At 35.4% G+C, this 23757-nt stretch overlaps 2 protein-coding genes across 4 annotated transcripts; both read right to left on the bottom strand.

Moving 5' to 3' along the window:
• Positions 1-6316: 6316 nt before the first annotated feature.
• On the bottom strand, positions 6317-22474 carry LOC113237397 (mitochondrial Rho GTPase). 3 transcript variants are annotated; one of them, XM_026473835.1, is made up of 12 exons: positions 22208-22474; positions 21398-21606; positions 20962-21114; positions 15178-15309; positions 14424-14620; positions 12630-12819; positions 11278-11413; positions 10802-10932; positions 9695-9922; positions 7913-8106; positions 7322-7360; positions 6317-6753 (listed from the first exon to the last, which is right to left on the bottom strand). In XM_026473835.1, the coding sequence occupies exons 1-12, from the start codon at positions 22398-22400 to the stop codon at positions 6627-6629; spliced, it is 1929 nt and encodes a 642-aa protein (XP_026329620.1). In that variant the 5' UTR covers positions 22401-22474; the 3' UTR covers positions 6317-6626. The 3 variants fall into 3 exon arrangements, with proteins under 3 accessions (XP_026329620.1, XP_026329621.1, XP_026329622.1); XM_026473836.1 differs by having other exon boundaries at positions 7322-7330; XM_026473837.1 differs by lacking the exon at positions 7322-7360 and having other exon boundaries at positions 22208-22470.
• LOC113237398 lies at positions 17029-18020 on the bottom strand. The gene is made up of 2 exons (XM_026473838.1): positions 17703-18020; positions 17029-17429 (listed from the first exon to the last, which is right to left on the bottom strand). Exons 1-2 carry the CDS (start codon positions 18005-18007, stop codon positions 17048-17050), a joined length of 687 nt encoding a protein of 228 aa, XP_026329623.1. The 5' UTR covers positions 18008-18020; the 3' UTR covers positions 17029-17047.
• Positions 22475-23757: the final 1283 nt, after the last annotated feature.

Raw genomic sequence — 23757 nt, 5'->3', positions numbered from 1 at the left:
CAACCGAGTCACAGATCTATTTAGACATGCTTGTCAACATGTTAACTTGACACATAATTAATTAATTAATCATTCTTAATTCCCCCGTTTCGTTCCGTGGCTTAGTTGGTACAGCGTCTGGCACGGTATGCTAGAAGACGTTCGTTCGAACCCGGTAAGATCGAAGGATTTTTTTCTGAGAGTTCGATCTTTGTATTAACAATTATAACAAACTACTGGAGTAATTTTCCAAAAAAGTAATTGAAGTTTTTAAATAAAAATTTAAAAACTTGTATGTTTAAGTCAAATAAAGTGAATTTGATTTTCAAATTTGCAGAGTGGAAAATTATCGGAGGATGTGTATGAAGTACCAAGGGACTTTATAAATACGAAGAATCGCCGCATAATATGCTTTCTACTAAACAGGGTACAGTCTCCTATTTGTGTGTCCGTCATGGGGCTGACAACTGTCGGAGTCACCACTATGGCTGGCGTATGTTCTTAACTTTCATACAAATTGTTATATAAATCACTCACTGTTGACAGCGAATGCACTTACCGGTACACACACTGCAAATTCAGCGGAACAGTAGTAAATTTCTCAAAATGGTGGTGTTTTTCCAAAAATTTGGTCGATAATTTTACTTTTTTATTTTAAATTTAATTTGAAAATAAAAATAGTCGACCGTATTTCTTTTATTCAGTTGTTTTAATTTCCTACTAATGCAAGTTTGTCCAGTGGATCGAAGTTAATGTTGTGTTCTTGTAAATTTTGTAAACTTTAGTTGGAAAAGTTTTTTATTTACTAAAGTTTGATTATTCAATGTTAAACTGTATATAATTCCTAAACTTTCAGCTATTTCTGCTTTGTCACAAAATCTAAAAGAAATGCATTTAGTTTAAATTCGACTTTTTCAATAAAGATTGAGTAGGACTAAGTGGATGTAAAAAGATAGAGAAAGGTTAATATTTAATTACTATTTTAGGCATGTCTAATTCTTGAAAATGTTAAAGTTCCTACCTATTTTATAGTCTCTCTTTTTTGTTCCGTTAAATGTGCCGGATGTGTATACACGTGTATTTTTATACCATAACAATTTTTCTTCGTCTGTTTCAGATTCTCAAAACTACTTTCTCGTCGTTTACATTTATACGTTCAATTAAAGAATAAAAAGTCAGTCTGTTGGTGACTACCATTCAACATACATCTAAAAGAATGTTCTCGCGATACCTTTAAATATACCAATGTAAATACTTATTAATTTTATACCTCACTGTAAATTTTATCTGTTAATACGCATTGAAATGTTAATATAATGCAGAGTGCAAGTAGCTCGTAGGGTCAAATCTTAGGAAATAAGTACTGAGTAAATGAACGATGAATTTAGAAGTTAGAGTTTCATTTATAAACCGTTATTGAAAATTAATAAAATCATTAAAAAACAGGCAAAAAAGTTCCCGGTAACTATTCAGGTATTTATCTAAGTTTATTAGGTAATAATTTAGTTTTTGTATTGTTCATGTATTCCGTGATCGATACCTATAAGTTCCCTTTTTTCTTCTATTAAGAAGAAAACAGAAAGTGTTGTGTTGGGTGTTAATTATAACACCCTAAGCTTTATTATTCATATAGTATTGCAATTTACTTGTAGGTATACCTAATTATTACCTTACCACATGACATTACAAAAACTTAACATATAATCACTCATAATTATCACTTACTAGTAAAGCATTCTTAACATCTAATAGTCATAATTAAGATAAAATTTACTAGTTATACATGAGTTATATAGAATATTTTCAGACCCTTTTAGGGCACGGTGATAACAAAAAGTATTTCATATACAACTTAGTGTTTGGTTTATAACTAGTCTATAAAACTTCTGTGTGACCAACATTTAGACGAGAGCCATTCATTGAATAGTCTATACAAATTATTCTCTGAGAAGTTTGGAGTAGAATTATTTTACTGAAATAATGATAACACATTGATTTCTACAAATTAATTGATTATCAATTAGAAATGTTAAATAATTTGACATTGAACCTATTCACATGTAATCTCATATTGTACTGTAAAGTAAACGATGCCATGCATATCAATTGTGAATTGGCAATCGGTACCTATTATCTCTTTACAGAATGAAGAAAAAAATTGTATGCGTCATTTATATAGCATCTGGTTTATTAAATAAAAATACGTAATTTTTAAATATTTTTATTACACATGTATGTATCTACACTACGCATTTTTATTTAATGTAAAGTTGTCAAAATTGAGATAGTACCGGTTGCCAGTTCACAGTCGATGTACCACGTGTTATTTTCATAAGTAAGTACCTGCTCATATTTTAAAATATTTTTACTGTGGTGAATAAACTTTATGAAAAAAATAGGTATTTTTCTTGTATTTTCATCAAATTATTTTAAAAAGTGTTTAAAGTATATTATCGCGTTCAAATAGTTTTAATTATTGGAATCAAAAATTAATCGCTGTCTAAAATTCTGTCTATACAATTAAACCGTCCTAAAGCAGACGAAATTTTTTCAGAGAGAGTACGAAATGATTGACGTCAACTGTGCCTTTTGAGTTTACTATTATGTAGGTATAACAAAAAATTATTCAGATATATTTCTACTAAGAATTAGGTAGATGGATTTTAGTTTAGTACATATATTAGGGCGCACTATAAGTTTCCGGAACTGGCCACTTACATAAACAATATTTAAAAAGTAATTACAACATCTGGAAATGGAACTCTTTGGCCGTAGAATACAGTTTGTTTCATCTGACTGTCACTTGTTTTACATTGCAGCGTCATTTTAGAAATTGGTTGTCTACATCACCATGGATTTAACTCATGAAAATTTTCGTAGTATGATTTTCTACGACTGTAAGTGTAATTTAACAACTCAGCGGGGCTTCGCTCGGCTTCAAACTGCTTTTGGCGATGAAGCACCATGCAAGACAACTATTTATAGCTGGTTTCAAAATTCAAACTCGGTCGTGTGAATCTCCATGACGAATTTCGTGATGGTCGTCCGTCCACTCCTGTGAAGTGTGAACAACAAAAACATCGATGCTGTGCGCCAAAACAGATAGGCATGTGAATACCATGAGATTCGGGCATGTTTAGGCATAGGCATGAGTCAAATACAATCAACACTACACAAACATTTGGATGTGAAAAAGCTGTGCTCTCGGTGGATCCCACACAATTTGACTGAGGCTCAAAAAACAGACCGTGTCACTTGGTGCAATGCCATGCTTACCAAATTCAACAAAGGGGCGTCAAATTTGGTGTGGAACATAGTAACAGGTGACGAAACATGGATTTATAGTTACGAAAGCAACAATCGAGCGTATGGGTCTTTCGAGATGAGCCGAAACCAACCAAAATGGCGCGCGTGCAAAGTGTCTCTAAGCGGATGATTGCTTCTTTTTTAATAAAACTGGACACGTGGCTACTGTCGCTTTGGAAAATCGTTGTACCGTGAATAGTGATTGGTACTCTACACGACCACATGTTTGCCGGAAGTTTTACGGAGTTTGTCAATAAAACTCCGTAAAAATAACCGTAAACGCCATAGGTATCATCTTGCACCACGATAATACCAGTTCTCAGAAGGCCAGACAGACAAATGAATTTTTGAAGGTGAACAATGTTGACCTTATGAGCCATCCCACGTACAGTCCTGACCAGGCACCTTGTGACTTTTATTTATTTCCAAAAATTAAGAACTAGTTCGACGCCAGCGCAATCAAAGATTTGAATCACCTGAAGAGGCTGTCGAAGAGTATGAAAAATATGTTTCAGAAATTGTCACGGAGGAGTGGCATAAATGTTTTCGAAATTGGTTCGTTCGTACGAAAAAGTGCATTAACGCTAACGGAGAATATTTTGAGAAGCAACAGGTAAATTCATTTCTGACCATTTATAGTATTTTTTTCTTATTCATTCTGTAAACTTATAGTGCGCCTCACGTATGTAGTAAGAACATTTTGCTCTAACGATCATCAGCCGAAAAAGTGATTTCTCGAAAAATTTAGTTACCTATATGTCGCATTTTGTATTTTTTTACATTTCAAAGTGTCATCGAGCTGCTGTTGATCGTTAGAGCAAATGTTCTTTCGAGATTTTGATGCATCGATGTGGAAAACCTTTAGAGCTCACGATTTATAGGTGAAACGGACAATCGAGCCAACGTTTTCGAGCAATTAATGTTCGATCAAACGGCATTCTATCTCAAGTAGGGAACCCGTTTAATGGGTGTGTCGTTCCAATAAAGTTGAGCTTAAATTTTTATAGTTAGTCAAATAATTAATGGATTTCAAATATCAGATAATCACTAAATACATAAAACACTTTTGCTTAATGCATTCAACTTAGTTAAGTTTGATTTATGTAGCGTGCATATTCAGTTTAGGTATCAGTATTTTCGTTGTCGCTACTTATTATATTTTGTTCGAAAAACTAGGTATATTTCTGAAACAAATATCATACGTAATTTACCTATTACATATTTCATATGTCATTATGTATTTACTTACCAATTAATTCTTCTAACACCTACTTACTCTTACTTGACTTTGCCCAGTGCACGTTCGACATTGTTTCATACCTAGACCTCATACATATATCTACGTCTGTAACCTAGACCAAGTTTAAGAGTTTATTTCAAACACTGACTGACTGTTTTAAACATTGTATGGAATACCGGATTACATTGCCAATAACATATCGTCAGGGATAGTACATTTGATTATGATATATTTCCATTTTGGTAATTTTGTGGTCAAATCAAATCCGCGTAAATGTCGTGGTAACCAAATTACGTGATTTAAGGGAATCTATTGTTATCAGCCGGTAGACAACATGAATTAATACTTACTGAGCAAAAATGAAAGTAGTACAAACTTTAAATTAAAAAAAAAGTTTAATCCCTCTCCTGTAAAATTTGATTTAGTACAGATACATGCTTTTTACCAATACTACATACGCGGATTTACACTATCCCCGACGATGTATCAAAATATTTCTAATTCATGATCATACTACCCATAATCGAGATACCAAAACCGCGATGTTGGTATTAAAATATCAATATGTAAGTACTGCATTTGACATAGATTATTTCAAAACAGAAATACTGTTAAGAATAATAATATTTTTCAATTATCTTTACAACCTGTAGGTTTAGGTATGAGTGCCTGTGAGTCCCTGGCACTCAAAGGCACTCGCGGGCACTCAAAGACACCCGCGGATACTCCCAAGGCCCCAAAGGCACACGCTGGCACTCAAAGGCACTCGAGGGCACCCAAAGGTATTCGCTGGCACTCACAAGGCACTCAAAGGCGCTCGCGGGCGCTTGAAGGTGCTTGAAGGCACTCACAGGCACTCAAAGGCACTTCTGTTTACATTTTCAGATTTCGATTTCATCGCAGAGTATATATAGTTGACGCTTTTATTCAGTAGTTTCGAATTTAAATGTTTCATAAGACAATTAAAAAAAAATATTGCAATTGATTTAATTGCGAATCACAATTAAGATCAATTCGATTAAAATTAATGTTTTAGTCAATTAAATATGATTGAAATTTAAATTATTAACGCCCAACCGAAAAAGGTTCGAAGTCGTAAAGTTCAGTGAGATCGTTAGCATAAGGCAAGAGATTGCTGTTTTCCATAACAAGGGGTCTCCCCAAACAAGAATAATTTATAGTGTAAATAATCATGCCTAAATCAGCCTAATTAGCTAGCTACGCGGCAGAGTGAAAGTATTGTTTTATAGAAACGAACATGATAAGCGGACAAAACGCATATTTATACTGAATTAAAGTTGAATAATTATACAGAACAAAATAGTAACCGTTTCAAAGTTGCAAATCCCTATAAAAGTAATGTTTTAGTTAAAATAATAAATGTCTGCGACTCGATGCCTTGCAGGCTCAAGCTTTTGTGTGAGTGTACATTTTATTTTGAATATGGAAGAATGAATGGACTGAAGAGTTGTAAAACAATATTTGAGTTTTTACAGATAACGTTATCCACTCTCAATAAAATACATAAAAGTAATGAGCCTACTTGTATCGACTATTGGTGAATGGTGAGATTCTAGGGGCCCACATGCCGCTATTCCTCCAATTTCTGCGTAACTATTGACCTTACAGGCATTTATAATGTTAATTGGACAAATTACTTAAGAAAGTACTAGGTTCTGCTGAATATTTGGAAATAAATATGGCGAAATGATAACGAAAAAGTTAAAATACTAATAAATCAAAATACTGTATTTACAACTGAAATTATACTATGTTTTTTAACATTCTCTTTGGTTTACATCAATAAAAGGAGATTTAATAGGTTGTTCTCATTTAATTCAGACAAAAGTATGTCTTTTCCTGTTTGACAGTAAAATAATGTGTACCTGAATTTCGACATGGCAACAAAATCACCTTAGCAATATATAACTTCACTCTAAATTCAATTTCCCTCAGGACAATACGGACATTATTTTTTTACTCCTAACATTACTTTATTACAACAAAAACATTTGTAGCTTCTACAAAATTAAATGGGTACAACCATAATACTACATAATACAAGTTATGTACAACACTAGGTGCGAAGGCAACTGACAATTCATCGTCTCTGAAAGTTGAAAATCTTGATAAGTACGAGCCCCATGATAGTGGCGGCGGCCACACCGATGCCTGCCTTCCACCACGAAGAGTTCTCCCCGGCCAGACTTGCGAAGTGCTTCAAATGTCTGCAACACGGTAATGTGTCTAAAGAAACCGGACTCGGGCGAATGCGGACGGTGAGAAATATAGAGGTATTGCAGTTTACTCATCGATGTGTTCTACAGTTTAACCCTATGGGTTGACCTGCTTAAGCCGGATTTACAAACAAACAATTAATAACAATTTTCCCGACAACCACACCAATTGTCAGGTCTCAAACTAGGGAATTCTCTGTGATATGAGTACCAGAGCAACAATAACTCTGAGTCACTTCTCAGAATATCCAGGCCAGAACCAACTTGGAAAAGTTTCCTAAATTAGTCCTACCTGAAATCGAACCCGGGACCTCTTCATCGCCTATTCGGCCACCAAGGCAGCCAAGCTTTACACCTAGCGAAGCCGAAATACCTTAAGAAAAATAAATAAGAGACTGAAGCCGGATTTACATTTGTCTGACGTGTCGTGTCGTGACGAAAAGAATTCCCTAGTTTGAGACCTGACAATTGGTGTGGTTGTCGGGAAAATTGTTAAAAAAAAAGTAGTGACGTTTACAGCCAACTAAAAAAATCGACAAATTAACCTCATGCTACTGACCTGTGTTTGCTGAACAACATCCAAGCAGCTTGAAATTGACTGACAGAAACAATTAAATTACCAAGCTCTTAACATATTTCTGTTAATAGTCTGAGAATATCGATTTGTTACTGTGGGTCTTACAAATTTGGTATTTAATTCTAATTTATATGAGTTATTCATTTGTTCTGATTAAAATATAAAAGTGATGAAAGTACAATAATTTCAATTTGGGGTCGTTGCATTTAAGACATTAATTTAATCCGTTAGAATGTACTGGCAGTTAGTTATATTCCGGGTGTATTTCGGTTATTCCGGATTTTTGGCAGACCCCGCCCCTCTTTGTACTGCCGCCGCTTGTTATTTTTCTAAATGTTTAATATTTCAGAACTGACAGAGTTTTTTAAAACATTTTGTTCACTCAAAATTAAAGACAACATAGTCGACCTCACCGTCACTTTCCATGAAGTGAGCCGGAGGTCAAATGCGCATTAATTTTTTTAATAAAAAAAAGTTCAGACACTTTTGCAATCATTATGGATATTTTCTAAAATGATTTACTATTTTGTACACATAACACAGTACATCCAGGATAGTGTAGTCAATACTTACGGAAATGCAGCCATAGTGGCGAGTTTGACGAAAACATCCTGTTTGTTCTCCTTGATAAGGAACACCTGGGGTGGCAGCAGTTGGTACTTAGCGCAGAACACTTCAGGCTGTAGTATGTACTCCTGTCGCGCGATCAGAGCATCCCCCCTAGTGCCCACTATGAGTACAGGAATGTGACTTTCTGCAAAATATTTCTGAAACAAAATCCGAAATTTCTATTTAACACAGACTTACTCGATTATGGTGAAGCTAAAAGCAATGGACATGGACATATTTTTACATTGATAGCTCGGATCATGTATTTGCATGGTTGCCAGTTTTGACATTTTTAAATAGTCGTATTTCATGTATTTATTGTCGAAAGTTTTATCGATAGATTGTGAAAGAAGGTAAAATTTTGCCAAAAATGACTGAATTGTGAATGTTATGACGTTCAAATGATTATTAATTGCATTGTTACCCTCTTCATTCCTAGTCTGACAATTGTCCGATTAATATCGAAATCTATTTTTATTCATATTCATTTTAATAAGGAAGCAGCGAATTTGATGTATATTGTTTCAATTTAAAAAGACAAAAATAAATACATAGTATTACCTATGCATTGTTGTCATTTGGATTAAGTTTGTATTTTGTTATTTTTCACTTTTTAGTAAGTATAGTGACTATTTGTGGTTTCTGAAGTTGGTTGAATTTGTTTTTTAAACTTTGTTTATTTATTAAAACAATATACATTTTTTTCTACTTAACTTTCCAATTACGGTTGTTACACTATCTAATTACACTAAAATTAATAATTGTTTGATTGTAAACCTGTTGATTTTGTTAAAAAACATACCAAAACAGAAATTTTGCTACTCGCATTATTTTTTCTTTCGATGACTAAGGGTCGTATTCCAGAACTCTACCCAATGCTCAAGTTAGGACTTGAGTATGATTTCAAGCACTAGAAATTATACTCAAGTCTTGAGCATTGAGAAGAGTTCTGGAATACGACCCTTAAACATTTACCTTGTATGCCTTTGATTTCAATACCGCAAACCCTACGTTAGAGTTTCCAGTTAGTGGCCAAATCAAATCCACTAAGTGTCGTGGCAACCAAATTAGAATGATTTACTCTGGAATCTATTGTTATCAGTCCATAGACGATATAAATTAAGGCTTACTGTGCAAAAATGAAAGTCGTAGCCTTTAAAATAACAAAGTGATAACGTTAAAATCCTCTCCAGTAAAATTTGGTTTTGTGTACGCGGTTTTGCACTATTCCCAACGATATAGGAGTTCAGAAATAACTAAGAATATATGCTTCGGACGACACAAATATAATGCTGCCCTCTCGGTTATGTATTTATTAGTTAGTTTGTGGTTGTTTCTAAGTAAAAGCTTTGCTCAAGAAAGGACAAAGTATCTCCAACCAACGGCTTTAACAGATCGCAAAACACACTCTAGAATTCAGTAAATATTGATACCATGCCAAGATTTCGTTGTATCATTCATAACGAAAAACAGCGAAGGGGAGTGAAATTCCTCTATAGAATGTACAGTCAACAGCGGTACATCTGAGACAGTTGTTGATTGTTGAATTTGTTTGATATCTCCAGCAAAAAATATATTTTTTTTACATTCAACAAATATTTTATGAGAAAAAAGTTTGAAAATAACGGAGTTGAGTTAGTTCTACTATCAACAATGCATATTTTTTATATATATTTTTCAAATATAAATTTCTCTTATTCACAAAGCATTGCCATGCAATTTTGTAGTCTATGTTACTATACTTACAATGTAAATTCTGGCAATGTATTCAAAGGAGCGGCTAGCAGACATGTCGTAGACTAGGCAGGCGACATCGCAATTCACTTCATGCGGTTGTAGGGGATCCGATACACGTGTTATTGGGATCTCTTTCAGGACCAAATATTTCTCTTGTCCATATACTAAGATGGTGTTTATACAGCAGTTCTCTGTTACATTACCGTCGCCCCGTTCTTGTGTTTGTGGTTTTATTTTCTATAATTATAACATACTGTGATTATTTTGAGCCATTATTAGTAGTGATGCAACGGGCTTCTGCTTCCGTAACTGCGGAAGTCTCGCACGTTTTTTGACATCTGTTTCAGTTTCTGCTTCCGTAACTTTTATAACGGAACATTACAACTTTCGCGACAAATTAGATTGCTAGGCGGCGGGGCGCGCGTTTTAGCATTTTTAGGTTCTGTTAAATGCAATTATGAAAGCAAAAACAAGATCTGTTTGGAAATATTTCGTTGAGATCTTCATAAATAAAAATTATTTTTATATATATAAATACCTATATAAAAATAATTTTATTAATAAATTAATTTTTTATATCTGTTTCCGTTATTTGTGACTCCGTTGCATCACTAATTTATTAGTACAATGTAGTAAGTATCTAAAAGCACTTTTGCATAGGTAGTAATATCCAAGTAAGGAGATTTAACAACGCCTAAATTGTGCATGTTTACGATAAGAATACTGAATGATACATTTATATCATGTCTGTAATCAAAGAACGACGAGTGAATGACGTATGAATTATATTATCATTTAAGATTTACAGTACAGGTAAACTGTTAATTACTTTTATTAAATTTCACTTAACAACGTTATCGTTCTAATTTGCGCTGTTGAAGTAATTTCAAATTATTGTGCCTGTAAAGGCACATGGTACTTGTCAACTTATGTCTCATGGTGACGACACAGTGGCAGTGCCTCTAAGGTCTTTGTGATTTAAAGCTCTGAGTGGCACTGCACCTGTTATGGATAAGAGTGTCGCTTACCACCAGGTGCACGACTTGATCGTCCTGTCACTTCATATTATAAAAAAATCTATAGCTGGCTAAATGGCTGAGTATACGTGACCCTGACCTTATGTGCGATGCCGAGGAAACTCCTGCAGATGGACGTCTTGCCGCACGATCTCGGTCCGATCACGTGGCACTGGTACACGTTGCGGCTAGACTGTTTCTTGGCAATGTCCACCTTCTTTTCGCGCGTTACTATAGACATTACGTAATTCGCGTGAAGTCATTGATCAGAATATTTGCTATTCAAATAAGATTTTTTTAAACAATATTTGTAGCAATAAAATTTGACGCATAGCGTTTTCATAAAGTTTCCTTTGTTATACTTAATATGTACCTACTTAACATACGAGAATGTTTGTTTTTACATAATAATTTTCAAATTAACAAAGTTGTCTTAGTTTTTAGAATTACTAATGTCAAATATGAACCAATGTCATGTAATTAATTAGCTACTGAACTTGTTTATTTTCTATTGTTTTATATTAATCCAATTTTGTGTTTTCAAGAATAATTTTTGAAATAGATGATAAAACTTACTGTGTATAGCCGACTTTTGTGACTCACTCTCAAGGAAATTGTAGCCTAAATAAGCCAGATAAGCACTTGTATTCTGCAAATCCAGTAAAGTCATCAATGTCCACCGACACATCCAGCCTTGCAGTGTCAAATAACCCTAAAAAGATGACAAATATGAAGAAATGATTTCTCCTCCTTAAAAATATGCCTAGCATAGTAACTACCTATTTTGAAACTAATATTACAAATATTAGAGTAGGTAATTAAAGCTTTGCTCATCCCTCGCAAATCCAAAGCGATAGCCTGTCTAGTTTTTATTAAGTGTTAAAGTATGTTGTGTTGTGTTCTGGAGGTATTGTTTTTGTAATGGGGCTGACGTGTTCATTAATGTTTAAAGCCCTTAAATAAAGAGTAAAAAAAAAGCGATAGCAGACATATTCCATTTGACATTATCTCTTCCTCAGATAGTATTGACCACTATAGGCGATTTTTATACTGATCCTGAAGTCAAAATAACTTAAACCATCCAGATTTCATTAACTGATTCAAAACACACAATTACAGCACGCGTTAACCACTGTATACCACATGTCATTATCAGCAGTTGACTGCTAAATAGGCCCCTCCGGAGCCTTGATCAATCCCCTTGTAGATTTTCATTACATAATCGTCATTCTATCTGCTTGGAGAACCTTGCACTTTAAAACGATGCCACAAGATGCGTTGCGATGCCTGAGTGTTGGCGCTGCGTCGTATTACATATAAATTAGAATTACATGCCGTATTAGCGTTGAAACGGCGCGCGATGATAGAACGCGTGTGCAACGGACAAGGGACGAACTTTTTCTTTCTTACTATCTAAGTAGCAGCAGAGCTCCTTGTGAAAAAGTGAATCCAGGGAAGTACCTTACCTATTTGTAAACTAACAGACTCGCATGACTATATTATTAACATCATAACCAACAACTTTAAATGTAATTTTTTACAAAACATATGGATGCGTACAGACTAGTTAGTAGCAGTAGAGCCATGAAAGAGTTCATCTAGGTAAGTACTGCCATCTTCTGCCGTCAAGCAGTAAGTAATGTGAGCATTACTGCGTTCCGGTTTTGAATGGTAAGGGTCCCGGTGAAATTACAGGCACATGGGACTTGTCAACTTATGTCTCAGGGTGACGGGCGCAGTGGCAGTGCCCGTCAGATCTTTGTGATTTAAAGCTCTGAGTGGCACTGCAACTGTTGTGGACAGGCGTATCGTTTACCATCAGGCTCACGACTTGTTAAACTCGTCACTCAGTATCAAAAACAGGGGGCCAGAAGACGAAGTAAGCATCACTCATACGCATACATTTGAGTATACAGCCCAATATTTACCTTTTCATTAGTTGGTACAGTATAACGTAAGTTATGCCAAGGTATTCGTGGGCAGCAAGCGAACACATTCTTCAATTCAGTTGGATTAAGCATCCCATCTTTATCCCTGTCGTATTTCTCAAATATTTGCGTCAAAAACTGTTGCCCTTTGTAAGATAATTCTGTTGTACAGCCTACAGGTATCTTTATACTGAAAAGAAATTAAAAGTGAAAACAAAAAGTATAAGTACCCATATTATTAAAAGTGGATTGGAATTGAAACAAAAAGTAAAATTATAACATAGGAAATGAAACTATTTTTCCGGATTTAAATCGCGTATATTTGTTTTTTCAAACAAAAGATTTAAATCCGGAATAATAGTTTCATTTCCTATGTGTAACAATCGCGAAAACCTAAGAACTCGATAAGTAAAATTATAAGTTTATATATATATATATATATAAAAATTCTGAATGAGTAATATATAGTGTGTGTGTGTGTGTGTGTGTGTGTGTGTTATATATATATATATATATATATATATATGTATATTACAAAAAATAAGTATATTGTTAAACTCTTAGTTACTCATATTCAGAATTTTTTGTCAGACCACATTGTAACTTCTCATTATTAAAGAAAGCCATATGATTGTACTCATGGGAAAATGCATATGCTAAATTAGAAAATGTAATTGTTTTTCAATGTTAGTAATGTATGAGCCATTAATATTGTGTATTGATGATTTGATTCCCTAGGGAAAACTGTATCTTGCAATGAGTTTGAATATTTCATTAATGTTTCTCATAGTCCAATGGCCCAAATGCTTCAGAATTATCTATTGAGTACATAATAATGAATTATAACTAGTATAATGGTATTATTACACAGAGTGTCAACTTGCTTTAGTCAATTCGAGGAGTTATATAGACAAGGATTCACATTTTTCATTTGATTACGAGCCAAATCCGCGTAAATGTCGTGGCAACCAAATTAGTGTGATTTACGGGAATCTATTGTTACCAGTCAGTTGACAACATAAATTAATGCCTACTGTGTAAAATTGAAAGTGATACCCATTTAAATAACAAAGTAATAACATTAAATCCATCTCCTGTGAAATTTGGTTTGGTGCAGATACGCGCTTTTTACCAGTACTACATACGCGGATTTGCACTACCCCCGACGATATGTCAAAAACGCTTATTTAGCTAGTTGCTTATTAACGCAGAATAACATTGAGCCGGACAGATAAAACTTTATGTCCATGTAACAAGTGTGAAAGAGATGTGCGTTTCGCGTCGGCGCTGCGAGCGGATGCGACACTGGCAACGTCTTTTTGGCTCTTATTATAAGGATGTAAGGCTGAATGAGTCACGATAAAAAGTCACCTCTGTCACGATAAAATGCATCAACTGTTCTTTCTTCAAATCTTTTTTTACTAAGCCTATTTAAGTAACTAAATTTCAAATTTTTTATTACACTTTTTACATCACAATTATAAGTTACATTTTTAATCTTTACATTATATCAAGCCTGTCTCTTAGCATAGGCTTCCTCCAGATCTTTCCAGTTAGCCCTATCAAGAGTTATTCTTCTCCAATAGGAACCTGCAGTCAGCTTCAGCTCATTTTTCCATCTTTGATGTTGACGCCGTCTATTATATTTCCCATCACAATGGGTACCAATTTGCAACTACTTTGCTCCATTTTTCCGACTAACGTAAGAGACATCCAGTTCATCTCCATTTTGCTTGGTCTACTTTTGAAAGCACGTTGATTAGTTATATTTATACGTAAAATATTTAATCTTACTTAGCATATAAATAAGTGTGTGTGAGATCCAAACTCTCGTCATATCCAAACTTTCGCAGAACAGTCCACGTAGTCTCATTCCTTCCGCGTTGAATGAACAGGCAATGCAGAAATACGAAGCCCTTCATTGTGATGCACTCATTCTCAATCCCACCAGCAATGTTTTGCGCAATTACAGATTTCACTTCGTCTAAAACCTGTCAGAGAAATTGTGGAGAAATTAGTTTCTAATCTAAAGCCTGATTTGAAAACTAATCAATTCTGTTTAAATTACATGGCAGAATTTTTTAATGTTATTTATATCAAAGTTATCTCTTTTTATCAATGGCCTAGCAGTAAATCTTTAGCAGCAATCTGCTGATTGTTAGCCAGTAGCACATCCATGTGCAAATGTGAGAGCTACGTAGTCTGTATGGCACAATGGTAGAGAAAATGCAGTAAATAATAATGTTTTTCCATTGTCCGGTATTTTGATCATTTTGTTGCCACCAACACTGATATTTGGTAGAAGAGAAATAGTTTTATTTTAACATAGTGTACACTTATTATAACAAAAGCTGAACACAAAGACAAAGGACTCAAAGCTGTGCCTCATCAGGTCGAAGGGACTTCTTTATGTGTTCGATCTTTGTATTAATAATTAATTATAAGAAACTAGTGAAGAAATTTCACAAAAACACAAATGAATACTGTTGTAGTAAAATACAATATTCAAAAAAATTATGTATGTATACTTGTTATTCACTATATTCACCTGCAATTGAAGGGGAGTGTCAAAGCATTTCCTTTGAAAGATGGTTATCTCATAATCATCCATCAATCCATCACCATCCAAATCACAGATTTTAAAAATCCTTGATAGTGCTCTTTTGCATTTTTCTGTCAACTAAAAAATAATCAACAAGTATTTTAGGCGATGAAGTTGCTTGCGTCCGTAGGATTCTCCATCTTAACCTAAGAAACAATCCCGGGCACCACGCCGCGGTTAATTAACCCGTACCTCGGCCACTACAGGCCGGGGGAAATTAAATACTCCCTAAAAGTGTGACAACGTTACCTTGGGAAAGTGGCGTGCGAATATTCCCGCTTTCGTAAAAATGGAAAGGTCTGACAATGGAAATGTTTTGTCATGTGATCCGGCTGACCCCCGGCGCCCCCTGGTACCCGGGCTGGAGGGTGTGAAATATGTTACCGGAGACCACGCAGACGTGGGTAACTAGGCGGTGATTGGTAATGATACTGGTAACAAGAAGCTCGTTCAGCAGGCATTTCACCCTGCAATGTTCCTCTCGCGAGTTAGGGGTAATTCCATGCCTTAATTAAATATAGCTATGGAATCAAATACTAATTCTTCAAAACACGATGAGGATGACCAAAGAGACAACGAATATGGTACGGATAATCCTAAACAACAGACAACTTGTCCACCATGGCAGAGAGTGTCACCACGCAAGAATGCTAAAAAAAGGAAAATGCTCCAAAGCTTTTCTCCGGAAGCAATTACAACTTCAAACAAGTTCAATGAATTAAATGTTGACAGTGTCGAAAACACCGCAAAACCCGACAGTAAGAAACCTAACAAAGCTCCCCCAATTGTCCTGTACGGTATTGAAGATGTCAGCAAACTAACAGAACTTCTCGAAACAGCTGCTGAAAGAACAGAATTTACATACAGAATCGTAAACAAAAACCAACTCAGAATTAGTTGCAGCAACAAGCCTATAAAAGAGTAATTGCTGTTGTAAGAGAGAACAATCTCATAGGCCATACGTTCAATAGGAAAGAGGAGCACTGTTTCAGAATAGTCATTAGGAATCTACATCCTTCCACTCCAATCCAAAAATAAAGGAAGAAATAAAAAGCACTGGTAATATTGTCTCAGGTGAAATCATAAATGCTAAATTTGGTAAGGATAAACGCCCAACATCTACTTTTTTCGTGAATCGCCAGTCAGTTCCTAAAAATAGGGCTGTTAAGGGGATAAAATATATATACCATCAAGCAATTATAATTGAGGATCCGAACAAAATACGCTCTTTAGTACAATGTCAAAGATGTCAGCAATACGGGCATACGAAAAACTATTGTGTGCGGCCATACAGAAGAGTTAAGTGTGCAGAATCGCACAAAACATCTGAATGCATTAAACGCGACCGCAATATCCCAGGCATGTGCGCACTGTATCAAGGACCACATCTAGTCAAGTATAACGGCTGCCAAATATATAAAACTTGTTTAATGGCTTCAGATTCAGATTCATTTATTTCTCAAATATAACATTACAGTATAAATTGCACTACATGTCAAAGTATAAGAAATTATATTGAGATCGTCAGACAAAAAGAAAAATTATAAGAAAAGCACACAATAATTAGAAAATTAACAATTCATTATATAATATTGTTGTCATTAAATTACATATCAAATATCATTCTCCATCAAGGATCGTCATAAGTTGATAATTATACAAGAGCATGTTAATGCGGTAAAAATTAGAATAAAAGTATAAAAATAGAAAATACTGAATTCGTTATAATTTAAAGTCCATAAATTCTTTTACAGAGTATATAGGATTTTTCAAGAAAAAGTCTTTCAGCCGGCGCCTAAATGTTTCGTCAGACGGTTCAAGCATCCGTGGAGTTACCCCATATGAGTGAACCGTACGACATCAGCGAGTGAAAATATGCAAAATAGACCTGTCTTAATGCAGAATCAGAAATGACCAATTTCAGTTTACGCAACGCAAAGACTGCACCACTCAGTCTATCACACAGTCTGTCATCATGGCACTTCCAGTTAAGGTTCGAGTCCAGAGTGAAGCCAAGGAACCTACTCTCATTGCATATCGGCATCGGATTGCTTGCTACACACGGAGGAACTGTGAGACCTCGACCCGAGAAAACCATGATGTTGGATTTAGTGATATTCAGCAGCAACCCATTCGATGAAAACCACCTCTGGAGCTGCTCACACCCTTCGTCGATTCTCTGTCCCAGCTGTTCGTACTGTTAGGCGGCCGTTCCGATTTGTCTTTTTAAAAAAAAGAACTAACTTCCCAACACCCGATTTATTGCAGAAAATTACACTCAATATATAACTAACTGACTTCCCGATTCCCGGAGCGATGTACCGCTCTTTACGAGTGCCAATGTCTAACTAACTTGATTTGAGGCTTACGCAAAATATGAAAACTTGCACATTGCATTATGGAAAAGTACAGCTTTAATATAAATATCAACCTTTGCAAAATACCCATATTAGGTTGGGTTATAACAGTACGTGCGCGCGCTAACCATAACTGTTGTGTCATCCGCAAACAGTACGGAGAGGCCGGCTGTGATGGCAGCTTCATTAAGGGTGGCGATCTGGAAAATCAATGGTCTGCCGCCAAATAAAGACGAAATTGAACAGTTAATCAGAGAGCACCAGCTGGATGTAGTCTTGGTTTCAGAAACGCATTGTATCGGTTCAACAAATATCAAAATACCAGTGTACCACACATATTTGACAAACCACTCTGATGGAATTGCCCATGCTGGGACAGCGGTGATAATTAATAAATAAATAACGCACACACTTAACATAGCCCTGCACTAGGGAAACCCTGTGTCGCGGGTGCCATGGACACACACATAAACAACCACAAATTACACCCAAACTCACGAGAGATATAAATGTAAGCCATACAAACATTTCTCCCGGCCCGGGAATCGAACCTGGGACCTCTGCGTGGCAGTCCGACATGGTAACCGTTCGGCCACAGAGGCAGTTAAAAAATTAAATAAAAATAAAAATTAAAAATACAATCAAATACCATTTGCTACAAGAATATAAAACTGACCATATACAAGCCAATACAGTGGCAGTTGAAGTTAGGTGCGGACACTTGAATCTCTCCGCTGTCTATTGCCCACCTAGATACACGGAGCCTATATTTACCCATCAGTTTGAGCATCTGTGATACCGACTCGTGGCTGGAGGAGACTGGAACTCCAAACATACTTTCTGGGGTTCACGTCTTATAACGCGCTAAATGAGTATGACAAAAAACACCTTAATTTCTCTCTCAGCATCGGAACCCACATATTGGCTAACAGATCCTAAAAAAATTCCAGATTTGTTGGAATTTTTCATTGCAAAAGGGATTTCAAAGCTTTATTTTAAAGTGGAATCGTGCTAGTTCTTCTGACCACACGCCGGTACTTTTAACGATAAGTACAATGATTATTAATTGCGGAACACCAGACACACTCTATAACAAGTTCACTGATTGAGAATCATTTCGGGAATATATAGAAAGTAACATTGAACTTAAGAAATCACTTAAAACCCCAGAAGACATTGACAACGTTACGAAATCTACCACGGTGCTTATACAAGAAGGATGTTGGATAAACACATCCGTTATTGACAACGTCATTAAAGCTGAAAACCAATCGCTAATTATAAAACAAAAAGTTCTCAAGAAACGTAGACTGCGTCGAGTATGGCACCACGGTAGACCCAATGAGGACAAAATTCGATTTGATAAAGCTGCCTCGGAACTTAGAGACTACTTATAACAGTGGCGAGATAAAACTCTTGAAACAAAATTGGAGTCCCTAACCACAACTGCAGCTACAGGGTGCTCTCTGTGGAAATTTACAAAAGCATACAATAGACCACAAGAAGCAAAACCCCCTCTAAGGAAAAATGACAACAGTTGGGCTAAAATATCACAAGAAAAAGCTGACACATTTGCTCAGTAGTTAGCGGAAGTCTTTACCCCAAACAAATCTCATACCCGAGAGTGTGAAAATGTAATTGAATCGACGCTACATCAAGTGCACCAGTTGTCACCACCACCACGGCCTTCAACGGTACGAGAAGTTTGGAGACTTATTAAAGACTTGAAATACAATGTGTTGATTTGCATTCTGGCCATATTTACAGAGCTATATCCGATATATCCGAAACTGAATCCGAATCACTAAAAAAATAAATTTCCCTAAATTCTTATTTTTTATTTAATTGCGGTAACCAAGTTTGCTCCAAAGGTCATTGACTTGCACTACACGTGACACAGGTACCGGCAACCATTTGAACAATGACCTATGCGCAGTAGTGCAGAAAATATGCATTTTCGATCTATTTGGTGGCAGGGTACGAGTAGAGACGGGGGGAGTATCGTATCGAGCGCGTGATTGGTAGATCATCGGTCCACCTTGCGTATTGCGTCCGCGTTCATCGCGCATACGCTATAGGTTGTCACGAAATGCAACGTGGTTTGTGTGTGATGTAAACGAACATAAACATGATTTAAAAAATAGGTAAATAAGCGATCGAGAAAGATTGCGTATCGCTCGGTGAAGCGAGTGGCGGGGTCACTGTCCTCTGCGGTGAGTGCGGGAGAGAGACACTTGCAGGATAATTTTACAAAACTTTACTAGAAAAAATTAGCAGAACAGAATTTTTTTTTAAATATTTTTAGATGATTAAGCATTATTTCTATCATTAATTTCTTAAATATGGCGAGAATGCAAATCAACATCCTGTATAAGAAAGCATCAGGCTTCAATCTAATTACAAAGGAAATTCTAAAGGAGCTTCCTAAGAAGGCGGTTGTATTAATTACTACCTTATTTAATGTAATACTAAGGACCCAACATTATCCAGACTTAAGGAAGATCTCCCAAATTATCATACATAAAGTGGGAAAACTATCAAATGAAGTAACCTCCTTTAAACCAATTAGCCTATTACCAACATTATCAAAGCTCTTTGCAAAAGCCCTGCTGAATATTGCCAATACTTACAGTAAATAACATCATACCAGACTATCAGTTTGGATTCAGATAACAGCATTCAACTATGGAACAAGTATATAGAGTATGTGACAAGATCCAGTGAGCGCTAGAAAACAAAGAGTATTGCTCTTCTGTATTCCTCTACATACAACAGGCATTCAACCGTGTTTGGCATGAGGGACTTTTATATAAGATCAATCAATACAACTCTTCCCCATAGCTATTTCCCATTGCTGCAGTCTTATCTGACAACAAGATTAGATTAACAAGAGTGCCTGTGTCTCCAATAAATCCATGATACAAAGAATGCAAAACATTATCTTGCGTAGTATGGCTAATGTGCCCTGGTATGTCACAAACTCAGAGAGCCACAAACACCTGGAAATGAACACAGTAAAGGAGGCAATCAAAAGTACCATCTTAAGATACCGTAATAGCCTTGAGAACCATCTGAATGAGTTGACAAAACAGTTGACAATCTGCAGTTACAAAAAAAGGCTCAAAAGAAAAGACATACTTCCGTTGCGAGTAATGTAGTGTGCACATAAAGGGGAAGAAACTCCCGTTGGAGATTTCGTCTGCAGTGGCATTTTTTCCCGATTATCAGCACATTTGCTAATAGTGGCACTGATTGGAAATGATTCACAAAGAAATAGAAAATAAAAGTTTTTTAGGCACATTCTCAAAAATTGGCATATATTATACTGATTAATAAAATTATTAAGTACCAATTACATATACATATAAATTACCTCTTGTTCCTCAATGGAGTAAATTGGATGTATTGGATGTAAAACTGCTTTTTGTGCATTGTAGAACATTTCAGAGACATTCATGAGGGTTTTAGCAGAACACTCAATACATCTATCCACTTCTGGGTACTCCTCGGCTATATCCCAGATGTTCTAAAAGTAAGATGTTCTTGATGCAATCTAACTAGTAATCTAAATCTCTAATAAGTTATTTATTACACATATAACATGTAACTACAACATCAACATTAACAGAAATTATTATACCATCTCTATGAACAGTTGTATGTGTTTTAAGAAATCGGTGCAGAAGCACCTTAACACACCAAGTACTTATATGAATGTTCCAAAATTATGGCAATTATAAATATAACCATGATTTGATGTTTTAATTTTATAATTACTTTACTTATGTCAATTAGTAATTTGAACTTACATCTATTACAGAATAGTCTATCAAATCAATCTTGTTCCCCACAAGTATGATGGGTTTCCGAAAGTCACTATGACAGTTATCTCTCACAAACGGCAGCCAGTAGGAGGCTATTTTGTTCAAGGTCTCCTGTCGATCTACTGAGAAAACTATGCATATTACATGAGCCTTCTCAATTTCCTCTCCCACTTGTTCTAGGGATTGTTCTGATGCTGAAACATAGTACTTTTAATTTTTAAGAAATAGTTTACTTGACATGTCCATACACAGCCTTATAATGCTTAATAGACAGATAAGTAAAATTATTTGAATGCAAAATGTATATAAATTATATGAAACAAAATAGAGCAAAACAATTAAATAAATTTAAATGAAATATTTTTTTACTCACATGCTTATGGCTCTGAAAATAATTTATATTTCAAGTTATCTTAAAGATTTTTTCACTTAAGATAAAATGAGATTCTCATTGTATCAATACCATAATATTATCCTTATCTATGTATCTATACAAGATAATAAATTATTACAGAATACTCAGGAAACATGAAATTGATCTAATAAAACCTGCGGAAGTCATGGAAACATGATCATCTACCATTGAACCTGATTCTAATTTAAACTATGTTGTAGCTTTCACTACATATTTATCATGAGCGATTTTCAATAGCTTATTACAATTAAACTATACATTAATTAAATAACGAACAAAGCAAAGTATTTTATGCAACACGGATAATATGACATTGGTCATTGTAGAACATTCCAAGTTATAGGTTGTTTCATGGTATGATGGTATAAATATTTACTTACCGTTTATGTCAACTATATTTGTCGGTACTTGCTCCGGAGTAACATCTGCCGGAATAGTAATCTCTTCAGCTTTTGGCGGGACATGTTCTGCAAACTCTTCCGTCACTAATGAAAGGATTAACGAAGTTTTTCCGACTCCAGGTTCTCCAAGCAATAGGATGCGTACAGTACGTGGTATTGTTTCATAAACCATCGTGGGTTAAATGACTTTCATTACAGAAACATTTTAATATCCAAATAGCTCACTTTAGGCTTTCACTTCACTTTAGGATTAAAGAGATTATTTTGTATTTTTATTAATCATTAATTTTTGAGCACATCACATAACTTTTTATTCTTTGAAGTCAGAGACATACTATTATTTATTTTTTCTTTATTTATTGACTTGACATTTTCGATATTAAGAACAGAAAAGAAAGTAAACGAATTGTCGTTGGTCAAAATCTTAATCGCATTTACACTATCATGCTCGCTATTCGCACTGCCACTCGTCGAACCAATCGACGAAAATTCGTGTCGAGTGGCTGAGACGCATACTCACATTCGTGCGAGTCGCGATGCGAATAGCGGTGCGATACACGATAAGCATAAAGCACTGCTAGTATAATAGTGACGTAACTCAAAATATTTGAAATTCAAGATATTGTTGAACGCAAAATTGTATTGTCTACAGATGAATAAAACCGTCGTTAGAATATTGTAAGAAACAATTATTCTGGATATTCTGAACAAAACAATCTTACTCAAGAATATGAAGTTAATGTTTCAATTTTATTTTTAAATAAATTTAGCAAGCAGGAAATTGTTTAGATGTCTGTAATAAACTGCAACATTAAATTTTAATATTTTTTTCACCGGAAGTGAGTAATTCGTTTTACATCGATTCTGAAAAAATACACTTTTTGAGTTAATACACTATTGTATTGACAGTACGATGTATTATGAAAGCCATATATCGAGGACAGCGAAGGAAACGGCGGTTTAGGAAGGAAAAAGGTGTATTATTTAAGAGGAAACAGACAGTAAAGAGAAACAGAAGAAAAAGCAAGCACAGAGTATAAAAAAAGGACAGAGACAAAGAGCTAAACATAGACTAATAACTAGAAACTATAAAGAAGGTCTGTCCTCGACATCGCCCTCCTCGTAAACTAACAGTTTACATTAAGTAGCAGGCCGGGACAGACCCTAATACTATGCTACAACTATATAATGGAAAAAAAAAATAACTTAGTCACTAAAATTAACGTCCAGCTTTGCGAGCTTCCTGACTGGACGCCTTAAAATTCCACCAGCCGTACTCACGTCCGCTACCCTGACAATGTGGTCTCTACCGGGGTGGACCTTGACAATCCTGCCTTTAGGCCACACTCCTCGCGGTAGGTTACCATCGCATATCACGACGACATCGCCGACCTCTAAATTTTTGACGGGTGTATTGTGTCCTCTTCTTGGGTTCAACAGCGGTAAATACTCCCGCACCCATCGATTCCAGAAATGATCTGTGAGTCTCACGGCTTTTTTCCAATTGGATCGTCGCACCAGGTCGTTGT

The sequence above is a fragment of the Hyposmocoma kahamanoa genome, unplaced genomic scaffold, assembly GCF_003589595.1.
Source record: "Hyposmocoma kahamanoa isolate Upper Pololo Valley unplaced genomic scaffold, ASM358959v1 93, whole genome shotgun sequence".
Taxonomy (NCBI): Eukaryota; Metazoa; Arthropoda; class Insecta; order Lepidoptera; family Cosmopterigidae; genus Hyposmocoma; species Hyposmocoma kahamanoa.
The sequence above is the reverse complement of the archived record's forward strand: the minus strand, read 5'-3'. Positions and strand labels throughout refer to the sequence as shown.

Excerpts from the sequence above, each read along its gene's own strand:
- LOC113237397 (XM_026473835.1), bottom strand. The coding sequence starts at position 22,400 with ATGGTTTATGAAACAATACCACGTACTGTACGCATCCTATTGCTTGGA. Across the intron at positions 7,361-7,912 it reads GCCACTATGGCTGCATTTCC|TCAATTTCAAGCTGCTTGGA; the intron begins GTAAGTATTGAC and ends TGTTTCTGTCAG. Across the intron at positions 6,754-7,321 it reads ATGTTGTTCAGCAAACACAG|ACATTTGAAGCACTTCGCAA; the intron begins GTCAGTAGCATG and ends ACCGTGTTGCAG.
- LOC113237398 (XM_026473838.1), bottom strand. The coding sequence starts at position 18,007 with ATGTTAAGTGTGTGCGTTATTTATTTATTAATTATCACCGCTGTCCCA. Across the intron at positions 17,430-17,702 it reads GTTATGGTTAGCGCGCGCAC|GTACGAACAGCTGGGACAGA; the intron begins GTACTGTTATAA and ends GGCCGCCTAACA.